The sequence below is a fragment of the Pleurodeles waltl genome, chromosome 4_1 (genome assembly GCF_031143425.1).
Source record: "Pleurodeles waltl isolate 20211129_DDA chromosome 4_1, aPleWal1.hap1.20221129, whole genome shotgun sequence".
Taxonomy (NCBI): Eukaryota; Metazoa; Chordata; class Amphibia; order Caudata; family Salamandridae; genus Pleurodeles; species Pleurodeles waltl.
In genome coordinates, this window is record NC_090442.1 from 656,855,159 (window position 1) to 656,867,155 (window position 11,997).

General features: G+C 45.7%; 1 protein-coding gene across 1 annotated transcript in view; it reads right to left on the reverse strand.

Annotated features, from left to right (window-relative positions):
* PLXNC1 (plexin C1) overlaps positions 1-10,816 on the reverse strand; it is a 449,291-nt gene extending 438,475 nt beyond the window's left edge. Inside the window, exon 1 of the mRNA XM_069229118.1 lies at positions 9,804-10,816. Coding sequence (XP_069085219.1) covers positions 9,804-10,715 — 912 coding nt within the window. The 5' untranslated portion in view covers positions 10,716-10,816. The remainder of the gene's footprint in view (positions 1-9,803) is intronic.
* Positions 10,817-11,997: the final 1,181 nt, after the last annotated feature.

An 11,997-nucleotide genomic window follows, 5' to 3' on the forward strand; every position in this document is an offset into this window, starting at 1 on the left:
GTGGGGATGCTGTTGCTGCTGGCTAAACATAGGGTAGTGATGTGCTGGGGGAGGCAACGAGCTCCTCGCTGTGGAGACTGGCTGAAGGATGGGGCGTATTGTCAGGAACAACTGGAGACATACTGATATTGAGTTAATGCCAAAAAATTCCCGACTGCGTGATATATGGGATCCTACAATCCTTCTGGAGTCCCGATCATTAGATGGCACAATATCTCTCTATGTTTCCTACCAGGTTCCGAAACTAGACTCCCCCCCTCTAAGAGGATACGTGGTAGCTCCTTTTGTATTGAGAACTGTTGGCTGCTTTACCAGCCCCCCCCCCTCCTTTCTTCCCCATCTTTCCTTGTTTGGATATCATTATCAAGTTATTAATCATCCTTGATGGAATAATACATAATTGCGCTGATTTTCCCTTTTTTATCGATATGCTGCTCTAATCACCCCCACAGTTCTGTGGTGGGAACCGTCAATATTGTATGTTTCCGATGTAGTGTATTGTTTTGTTGGTCTTTTTCGGATGACTGTATTTACTGATAAAGCCATAAATAAATATATTTTTTTTAAAGTGTAAAGTTATTTAAAAAAAAAAAAAAAGTTTATATCCATGCATAATTCAGACTGACACTGAAGCTTGAAAGGTAATATTTTAACAAGCAGAGAATCACTGAACCTGAAGCTCGGCAGATGTTATTTTATTAATCTTATAGGCACACTTGTGCATTAAATATTTATCTCGATGTATAACCCATTCTATCCAGGATTTGTCGCTAGATGTACTTTGTGCACTGTGAAATGGGAGTCTCTAGCTGGCAGTGGCCTGCACCCTGTCCAAGTAGGGACTCTTCTTCCTAGCCAAGATAAGGGAGTTACACACCTAAGATAACTCCTGCTCAACCCCTTGGTAGCTTGGCACAAGCAGTCAGGCTTATCTCAGAGGCAATGTGTAAAGCATTTGCACATATCCCACAGTAATACAGTGAAAACTCTATAAAAGGACACTATACCGGTTTTAGAAAAATAGCAAATATTTATCTGTGTAAAAAACGACCAAAGCGAGAAAAATACAACATACAGTAATGAAGTTACTAATTTTGCAAGAATTACTTATAAATACAGTTTCCTGGAGTCGACAGCTCCATCACAACAGTTTAGGTCTACCGCAAGGTCGCGGGCCAGCTACAGTGTCAGGAAGTTCCGCAAACAGTACCTTGGAAATGTAGGGCATCGCGATCCCTGCAAGCGCCGGTTCTGGAGGTTGGTGCAGGGGTCGTTGGGCCCTTGAAGTCACACGTGTTGCAGGTCAAACTCTGTAATGACGACGAAGTCAGGAGCGCTGGTGTTGATGTGGGGGCTGCAGTGCAAAGCGAAGCGATGCAACGTGCACTACCCACATCTCACGGTGCAGGCAGTGGCTCGGTGAAAGCGTCTTGCGGCATTGGTGAGACCAGGACTGCGGTGTGAAGCGAGGCGGTACGATGTGCGGTGTCTCCAGGTCACTGCGCAGGCAGTGTCGTCATCATCGCTGAGACGCTGTCGTTGGTAGGCTCAAGGCTGCGGTGTGACATGGGGCGGGCTCCATGTGGCACCCATGGATCACGGTTCAAGCACTAACATCTGTTGACGATGGTGGAGTCAATGGCGCTGGCGTCGGTGGACCGGGGCTGCAGTGTGGTACGGGGCGATGCCACTTGTACCTCACGAGAGGTGCCCACAGACCATGGTGCAGGAAGCGGCGCCAATGTCACGGTGGAGCGGTGGTGCCAGGGATACCAGGGCTGCAGTGTGAAGCGCTGTGATGTGGCATGCGGGGCTCCCAGGTCACAGTGCAAGCAGTGGCTCTGTGATGATGTCAGGCGTCGTTGGTGAGACCGGTGTTGTGGTGCGAAGCGTGGCAAGGCTCCGTGCAGTTCCATCAGGTCACAGTGCAGGGAGCGGCGTCATTAACAACGTTGTGGTGGTTTTTCTTCTGTTGCAGCACAAAACACACAGTTACCAGTGCTGTAGGCAGATGAACTTGAAGTCTTTGGTGTCCCTGAGACTTCCAACAGGAGGAAAGCTCTGCTTCAAGTCCTAGGAGAAACTTCACAAGCAGGATACAAAGCAGAGTCTAGTCTTTGTCCTCTCCACAGCAGAAGCAGCAACTGCACGCCAACCCAGCAAAGCACACACAGGAAAGGGGCAGTACTCCTCCTCACAGCTCTTCAGCTCTGCTCTTTGGCAGAGGTTCCTCTTGATCCCGAAGTGCTCTGCAAGTCTGGGGTTTTGGGTCCACTACTTATACTCATTTATGCCTTTGAAGTAGGCAAACTTCAAAGGAAAGTCTCTGTTGTTCACAAGATCCTGCCTTGCCCAGGCCTGGCTCCAGACGGACTCCAGGGGGTCAGAGACTGCATTGTGCGTGGACAGGCACAGCCCTTTCAGGTGCAGGTGTCAGCTCCTCCCTCCCACTCTAGCACAGGAAGACCCATCAGGATATATAGGACACACCTCAGCTCCCTTTGTGTCAATGTCTAGAGTAAACTCACAACCAGCATAACTTGTCAGTCTGACCCAGACGTGGATTCAACAGCCAAGCAGAGGCATTTTCAAACTGACAATCTAAAAAAACAACTTCACTAAAAGATGTATTTTTAAATGTTGAGTTCAGAGACCCCAAACTCCACATCTCTATCTGCCCTCAATGGGAAAGTACACTTAAGAGGAATTTAAATGCAATCCACATGTTAACCTATGGGAGAGATATTCCTTGCAATAGTGAAAAACAAATTTGGCAGTATTTCACTATCAGGACATGTAAAACACACTAGTACGTCCTACCTTTTAAGTACACTGCACCCTGCCCATGGGGCTGACTAGGGCCCACCTTAGGGGTGACTTATATGTAGTAAAAGGGAAGGTTTGGGCCTGGCAAGTGAGTGCACTTGCCAGGTCGAACTGGCAGTTTAAAACTGCACACAGAGACACTGCAATGGCAGGTCTGAGACATGTTTCAGGGCTACTTATATGGGTGGCATAATCAGTGCTGCAGGCCCACTAGTAGCATTTGATTTGCAGGCCCTGGGCAACTCTGGTGCACTTTATTAGGGACATACTAGTAAATCAAATATGCCAATGTAACCAATCAGAATCACAATTTACACAGAGAGCATGTGCATTTTAGCACTGGTTAGCAGTGGTAAAGTGCCCAGAGGCCTAAAGACAATAAAGACATGTCAGAACAAATAGGAGGAAGGAGGCAAAAGGTTTGGGGATGACCCTGCAAAAAGGGCCAGGTCCAACATGCACCAATGTGCAAATATCTGCAATGACACTATTTTCTTAAAATTATCCTTATCCTCCAACGTGTCCCCTCTCCCTTACATGGACATGGATCTTTGTCTTGGGGGCTTGGACATGGGAATTCACTGAACCTACTGTTTTGTCCTTGAACCATGCTAGCTAGAACAGGCTAAAAGTGCCACTCTCGTCATTCACTTACAACACCAAAACGCGTTCCATGTAGACCACACCGCAAGTACACCATCCTTCCAACCAAGCACTCCCACTCGATTACGATTACATTTAAAAAGACAATGTTTCATTTTACCCATGTCAAAGTGGGTGTACTGCACCAGTCCCCATTTCCAAACAAATTTGCTAAGACGTAGTCAACAAGAAATATACTTATGTGAAACAAGGCGTACTGCTGGTATGCTTCTAACACTAAGCTGCTATGTTTTTAAACTGAATCTGTTAAACTTATGTTTTTTTTAAATAAATGGAATAATTAGTGAGACGACAATAATAAAAGCGAACTTTTAATGAACATTAATGCACTTTTCTCCTGACTTTGAAAGAAGTCAGGATGCAGCACCCTCTAAACAGACTCTTTCCTACCGCAAATTGCAGATCTTTGCAGAGCCTTCTCAGAGAGGCAGCCCACACCACAGGGAGGCACGAGAAACGCTGACACTATTTCCCATCAAACATAGTCTGGTCTGCAGATATTCCACATCCCACCAGGGCCAGAGCACAATCTAGAACTAAAAGACCTTAGAAATGCTGGATATGCTTTCTGTAAAAATAAAATAAAAATTGCATGAAAGAACCCTCTGCAGTCACTTAAGATGAACTCAGGAAGTATTGTTACCCACCCTTGTTCCGCAAAAAGCAAAAGGCATGTTTTGTTTTAGAAGGATTGACTATGCCACATGCTGCTGGACTGAAAAGATGAGCTCTCCAAAAAGGGGCCAATATCAACCAAATATAGGTTTAACAGTCAGGAACTCCACTCGGATATTCACTGACTTGGATGGAAGTAAAGGCATTACATACACTTTGCATATGATCCTGCAAAAACGTGATATTAGCTTTGCAGTCCATTTTGAATAGACTTGGATGTAAGAGTGCAGCTACACCACTATCCTCACAAAACCAGTTCTTTTAACAATGCACTAAATAGGAAAAGGCCCTGATGAAGGTCAAGAACAGAACGCAACTTGTTGGATGGGCTGACATCATTTAAAAAACATACTACTATAAAAAAGAGACTTTTTCTATGCCAGAAGACTCAATGATACATCTTTCTGTGATCCTGGGATCACTAATGCGAGATAGAAATCTCTTCTGTATGATTTTGATGGACTAATATGTACAGTTACATAAAGAGTGCTTCTTCCAAGGAGTTTTGATATAGCATTAAGTCTGTCTCAGCCCTACTGGCTTTTCCTAAGTATCTACCGATGGGGAAATCTAAGATTTGCCATTGAGACTACTTTGCCGCTGTTGAGGGTCGCAGCTGGGACACAGTGTCATGGTTATTATGGTATGCCTTTCAAGGGGATGATAAGGCAAGGTTACTCTTTTGAAAATTGATGATGCAACAGTTGGCTATATTTGACCAGTTTGACTGGCTGTCTAGGCCTACTATAGGATTTCTAAATTCTTTCTTACTCCAGCTCAGACAATTTCTACTTTTTTTTCCAGAAATGAACTCATATTTTCAAATACCTTTGGTTCTGCTACCGTCACACTAAGGGTGTTGAAATATCACTTTCCGAAGATATGGAGCTATCAAAACCACAACTTCCTTCTGAACATCCTGTTGTTAGATGCTCTACCGTTAAGGGGCAACAATAACCAGTTTGGGATTCGGTCATTTTCAGGGTCTTTTTGGCGCATTCAAGATTACTCGTAGGAGCCATTCCAGGAGGGTTAGTGCATCGATTACTCATTGGTATCTGGCATGCCCCTTGGACAAACTTCATGACTTGGATAGAGTGTTGGAAGATAATGTTGTGTATATCAAGTGGGATTTACACAAATACATTTCACACATTTCATTTTTTTAGGCACAGGGAGATTAAGTGATTTGGCCAGAATCATGATGCTGAACCTAGCACCTTGGCCAGGAAGTTCCAAAGTTGGCAGTTCTATCCACTAGGCTATATTACCTTTCTTAATAAAAAAAAAGTATTTGGTTACACCAAACCAAACAGGCACCCGTTATCCATGTCAAAAAGCTTGTATAAGCGGCATGCTGGAAGACGATGAGTAATAGATGCACAAACTCTCCTGGAACTGCATTTGCAAGGTGGAATTTTATAAGGAGTAATCATGAATGCACCAAAAAGACCATGAAAATGACTGACTACTGAACTGGTTATTTTTGCCCCTTAAGATAAGCAGTTATTACATCTGCAGAACATGTAACAACAAGGTGTACAGACAGACCCTGGAGGTTACTTTCAGCAAGTGACTTAACAAAGTTAAGTAACTTAGCAGCTTTTTCTCCGGGAGGGTTCAGAAGGAAGTTGTGGTTTTAATAGTTCAATACCTGCAGAAATTTATATTTCAGCACCCTGAATGTAATGGTAGCAGAATCAAAGGTACATGTATCGCCATCTCTGAACGGTCTCCAGTCTATCTTCATCATTTTGAAAAGGTAAACTTCAGATTCGGGCACAATATTTCAAAAGCAGACTCCTGAGCATAATGCTACACATATACTCCTAAAATGTCCCTTTCTTACTCCAGGTGTTACTTTTACTTAAGCATGCTCTTACTCCTACCCTTATTTCTATATAAATCTTACTCCTACTCTTACCTTTTACACTTACTCCTACAAGTCCTTTATCGCCTACACTTTCACTTCTTACTCTTACTATCAATGCCCTATACTGTTACCCCTGCTTAGGTTTCCTTTGACTCCTACTCTTGCCCCTGAGTATTCCTATTTACTCAAATTATAACTCCAACTTCCGCTTTTACACCTACTTACTTCTACACTGACTCTCTTCTTGTGTATATTTTTACTCTTGTTTTTTTTGCTTTTACTCCCGTTTACTCCTACTTACTCCTGCATACTCCTTTTTCTTGATCGTACTTGTACTTACGCCTACTTTCGCTCCTAGTTTTTCCTCAACAGATCCCACTTACATTGATCCACCCATCTCCAAGAGTCCATTACCCACCCTCACCCAAAAATGCATCCTTCCACCCACACACAAGCATTAATCATTCAACCCATTACTAAGCATTTATACATCCACCAACAGTTGCAACAATCTAGCTTTACAATCACTCCCATTCATCTAACCCACCATCGTATTCACTCCCACCATCCAAACGTCCACTCGTCCTTCTACACAACCACACAGCCATGTATCCATCCATGCATCCAGACAACAGTCACTTGTGTCTGCATGTGCAAGTATATGTATTATTCCCCTGCATGCACTTTTGGAAATATATGTATCTTTAAATATTTGTATGTGTGTCAGAGAAATAGTGAGAGGCAACACATGGCTACATTATTTGCAGGCATTAATCCCACCACAGTTTGGTTTCTAGTAGTATGCCTCCAAATCCAAGACTGGCACAGCCTACCAAGCCTAATATTGCAAATGATTATGAATTTGGTACTTTTTTTGGTACCGGTCACTGTTTGGGCCTGGCCCTCTCTGCAAGGTCACCCTCAAACTTTTTGCCTTTACCTTCCACTTTTTTGCTGAATTCCTTTTTGTTGGCCCCAAGTCTGTGCACTTTACCACCGCTAATCAGTGCTAAAGGGTTTGTGCTCACTCCCCTAAACAAGGTTTAATTGGCTTACACCTGATTTGCATATTTAATTTACTTATAAGTCCCCTGTAGATTAGTATACCATATAATCAGGGCTAGTAAATTAAATGCTACTAGTGGGCCTGCAGCACTTATTGTGGCACCCACTTAATTAGCACTTTAAAACATGTCCCAGTCCTGCCATCACAGGCTGAATGCAGTTTTAAATTGCCAATTCGGCTTGGCAATGTAACCCCCATGCCAAGCCTTAGACTCCTTTTTTATTGCATGTAAGTCAGCCCTAAGGTAGGCTCTAAATAGCCCATAGGGCAGGGTGCATTGTAACTAAAGGGATGGACATGTACTTTTTTAGTTTTATATGTCCTGATAGTGAAAAACTCCTAAATGTGTTCTTCACTACTGTGGGGTCTATCTGGCCCATAGGGTAACATTGGGTTGCCTCATTACATTTAGTAAGTGCTAACTTTTGATTTAGACTAGATATTCAGTTCATGTTTGATATCTAAATTGTTATGAAAAATCCAAGAATGCCACTTTTAGAAAGGTTATATTTTCCTGCCCTTTGTGTCTGCAGCATGTCTTGGTTTACATGTCTATGTGAATCTGACAGGTTTTGTGAATTCCTCCCAGGCAGTCACACAATAAAGGGTTATGTGTGCTTGGATGGGCCATCTGCTGGCAGGATGGGGGGGTGAGGTGAGCACGGCCCCATTTGCAACTGAATAAGCTGTGTTGTGTCTTCACACAAAGGACCTATCACTTCCACATTGTGACTGCAACCAGCTTGGAGCCAGGGCAGGGGAGTCAGGAAAATCCATGCACTTCAAAGGCATTTTCTAGAAGCTTCTCCCACTTTCCAGAGGAAAGGCACCAGGGTATAAAAATAGGGCCTTCAGACCTACTCTTCTTCACAGTTATTAAGCTGGGAAAACTCTGCAGGAAGAAGGACTCCTGTGCTGCTGAAAGGGCTGCCACTCTGCTGTCCTGCTGGACTACTGCTGAGCTGATCTGCTGCCTTGCTGGATTGCTGCCCAACTGCCCTCCTGCCTATGTCAGAGGGATTTGTACCTGCACTGGAACCCAGGACTCCCAGAGTCCAACGGCTAGTCTGCTGGCTGCTGTTCTGAGTCACAGGGGCATACCAGGCTCCCAACCATCTGCACCAGCACCCAGATCCAGCTGGAGCAAGCCCCCTGGCCCCACAGTGGTGCATCTCAGGTCCTGGACCCTTGGTGTGGCCTCAGAGAGGCTCAATTGAATGGAACCACGATTGGGTCCATTGGCACCAAATCCTTGTCACTCGCACAGCCCACCAACTGGAAGCTCTGCCATCCTGGCCCTTCACGCTACATTGGCCACTCAAGGGGAGTACCACTATGAAGCGCCAGCCCAACCATTTGCGAGGACAACAGGATTTTCGCACTACAGTGATGACTGCCCACTACGCCCAGCCTGCACTTGGCGCTACAGCGACGACCTTCTGCAATGTTTTCCTGTCCTCGCTGCTCCCCATCCACCGTGAATATGCTCTTGGCACTGGAGTGAGAAGGTAATTTTTTAGCAGGACTAATCTAATCCCTGTGTCTGACCCGTGATCCATCACAGAAGACCATATTTTTTTACTTTGACCCATCTCGCGCAACGAGATGTCTGCGATTGCCACTTTGATCTTTCCGGTGCTAGGTTTTACTAAAAACTTTAAAAAGTCATAACTCCGGCTCTACTGATTGGATTTTTGTCATGTTGGCATCAAATAATTAATAACAATTAACTCTCTCAATGGGTATGAGATTTTTCTTGTGTTGAGTTTTCATTTTATTACTGTTTGCGTGCTGCATAAATACTTTACACATTGCCTTTAAGTAAGGTCTAACTGCTTTTTGGCCCAAGCTGCCCAGGGTTGAACGCAGGTTAATTTGGTGACTATTTTTTGTGGCTTACCCTGAAAAGGATTATGGCTGTTGCTTGGCCAGGGCTCACACCCAGTCAACCAACCCAGTTTCCCCACAGTCACTATATGTCCAAAAAGTGAACAAGTTCAAACCTGTTAGTGAAATCAAGATGAGAAAACCCAACACAGACATAGCAGACCAGGCTCACCAACCCCAGACCCAATACCAAGCTAGGAATGCATTTATTTGGGGATGTCAAGCCTCAAACACCCTCCCTGAAGCTACTCCCATGACCCAAATAGCATGCATTAGGAATAATGTTCCCCTCTTAAATACATTAATTAACTGTGGCAGGGCTCAGTATGAAATTTCCTGCTGAGTTTTAAAAGTATTGCTATTGCTAGACTGCAAACATTTTCCATTATAATACGTTCACTCCACCAATACTGCATTGATTCTGTCTTGATTGACACATATGGGTGAATTCACCTCTTCAAATGTGGCTGAACACGTCGCACACAGGGCGACATAGGGGGGACAGCATTCTAATATTACTCTCCTGCTAGGATGGAAATAGAAGCTGGGCTCAAGGAGCCACTGTAGGTGGAGAGGGTATGTCACCCCTCTTTTATTGCTCGGGCGTCAGGAGGGAAGGAGTAGGCCAAGAGGCCTCATAAGGGGTCAGCTCCCAGGGATGTGCCTCTTTGACAAGGTCCTCACATCCCCAAAGAGCTAGGAGTAGCAATGCTATTGCTTTTGCTTTGCAAAAATTAATCACAATGCCCATCACTTCAAATCAAGGCTCACACGGTCATAGTGACTTTGTAAACATGAGTAAGGTTTACTTACAGCTATACGGCGAGACCTACTTGAGTAGCAGACTTGCGCTGCAGTCCGTATGTCTGTCAGGTTGAAGATGCAAAGGGCTGTGCGTCCAGGGGCATTGAGGGGTGTTCCCAGCGTGAATATCCCTGCCCAAAGAGCCCCTTCTGTCGAGCTCTCGACCAGAGAGGATGACACGAGTGTCTCTGTTGCTCTTTGGTCATGGCAGAGAAGAGTCGCGTTGCCGAACAGCGATAACACATTATTACTACTGTAGCTTGATATGACCATTGTGGGTCCGCCAATCGTGCTGTTAAAGGTGGAAGGTGTGAATATGTAACCATCCCACACAAAAGCATCAACGAAATGTAACGTTTCGTTTTTGTTCAATTTAAGCTGGTTGCCCTCGCCCGAAGTTAGCTCATTGTTATTATAGATCACAATAGCATTCTGCTGCTCTGAGCTGGTCCCACTGATTTCCGGTCCTGCTATGACCAGGTAGAGCTCTGCTCCATATTTGAGCACGGTGCCGTGGGAAGGCTGGCCTGCGAGACTCGACACCACGTGTGTTTGGCTCTTGACGACTTTCCCCACATCGGTGAGATTCCTCTTTTCAATACTGCCGTCCTTCATCCAGCCCGTATACACCGCGCCTTCTTCCTGGGACACCAGCAGCAAGCTGTTAACCTGGGTTCTGTTCCCCAGATGTTGGCTTTCGGAGGCGGCTGATGCTTCCAGCTGCAGAGCGGTGTTCAGCTGGTACAGCCGGTTCCCAGCGGTGATGAAAACGTGCGTCTGGCTGACGGCGACATGGGCTATGGGATACTCTGGCTTGAAGGATGGCCCTCCGCGGCACCCCGTTCCACTGAGCAGGAGCAAGAACCAGAGGTGGGCGGGGGCCGCGGCCTGGGTGGCAGTGCGCGAGTATTTCCACTGCATGGTGAAAGGTGTGCTGTGGCTGAGCTGAGCAGAGCTCTGACGTCCATTCCCCTGCAAGAAGGAATGCTCGTCGGCGGTGCCGGCCTCAACTTGAAGTCTGTCTAGAGGTTCCTCTTTTTGTTGAGGAGCGAGTGAGTTGTGTGGGAGGAAGGGTGCGTTTCTGTCGAATCTGCCTAACTTCCGCAATTACCCACCAGTGCGGCGGACACTTCCAGGCAGCTTACTTAGTGACGGGTGAGGGGAGTGCGCTTCAGACTGAGCACAAGCACGGTGCGGGGTGCTGATTGGAAAAGTTTAGTGCATCACGTCCAGGGACCCCCAAGTAAGGCGAGAGTTGCTTTGTTTCATTAACGGCAAACTAAATTAAATTGACACTCGCAAGTCGCAATCGAAGATTCGCTGTACATTTTTGTTTGGCGGAAACGGTACTCCGATATTGCGATGCTTCAAGGAAAATGTGAAATACGTAACGTAGGAGGCGCGGCTTCGTCTTCATGCTATAGGACAGCAGAAGTTAAAAGAGAAGCAGTTGCACTTAGCACTCACGTAGGCTCCTACAACTCCAAGGTGTTTCGTTTTGGAGACTACCAGAAGACTGACAGCCAAGTAACTATAGATTGAAAAAGCAAACGGGGTTGGCCTTTGTATAGTCCTGCACAGAGTATCCATACAAACAGCAATACACATCACCTACACCTAAGCATATATAGACAAGCAATGGCAAGGCCAATAAGTCACGCCTATACAAGTTACGTGGAGTGCTGTAGAGTGGGGGAGTAGTGTCGTAGAGTGGATTTGTTGGAGTACAATGTCATAGAGTGTAGTCTTGTAGAGGGGAGTGGTGAATAGTGAAGTGGGGTGGAATAGGGTGGAGTGGGATGGAGTGGATTGAGGTAGAGGGTTGCATTGGAGTGGAGCAGTGTGAGGTGGATTGCATTGGGGTGGACTGAAATCAGGGGAGGTGGATTGGATTGGGTGGACTGGAGTGGGGTGGGTGGATTGAATTGGAGTGATAGGACAGGAGTGGGTGGATAGGATTGGGGTGGGGTGGATTGGAGTGAGGTGATGTTGGAGTGGGGTCGATTAGACTGAACTGGAGTGGGGAGGATTTAATTTATTGGGTTGGAGTGGGGTAGATTGGAATTTTTGGACTGGAGTGGGGTGTTGGGGTAGATTGGACTAGAGTGGTGTTGGAGTGGGGTGGACTGAACTGGAGTGATTGGATTGGGGTAGAGTGGGGTGGATTGGAGTAGACTGGAATAGATTGGGGTAGACTGGAGTG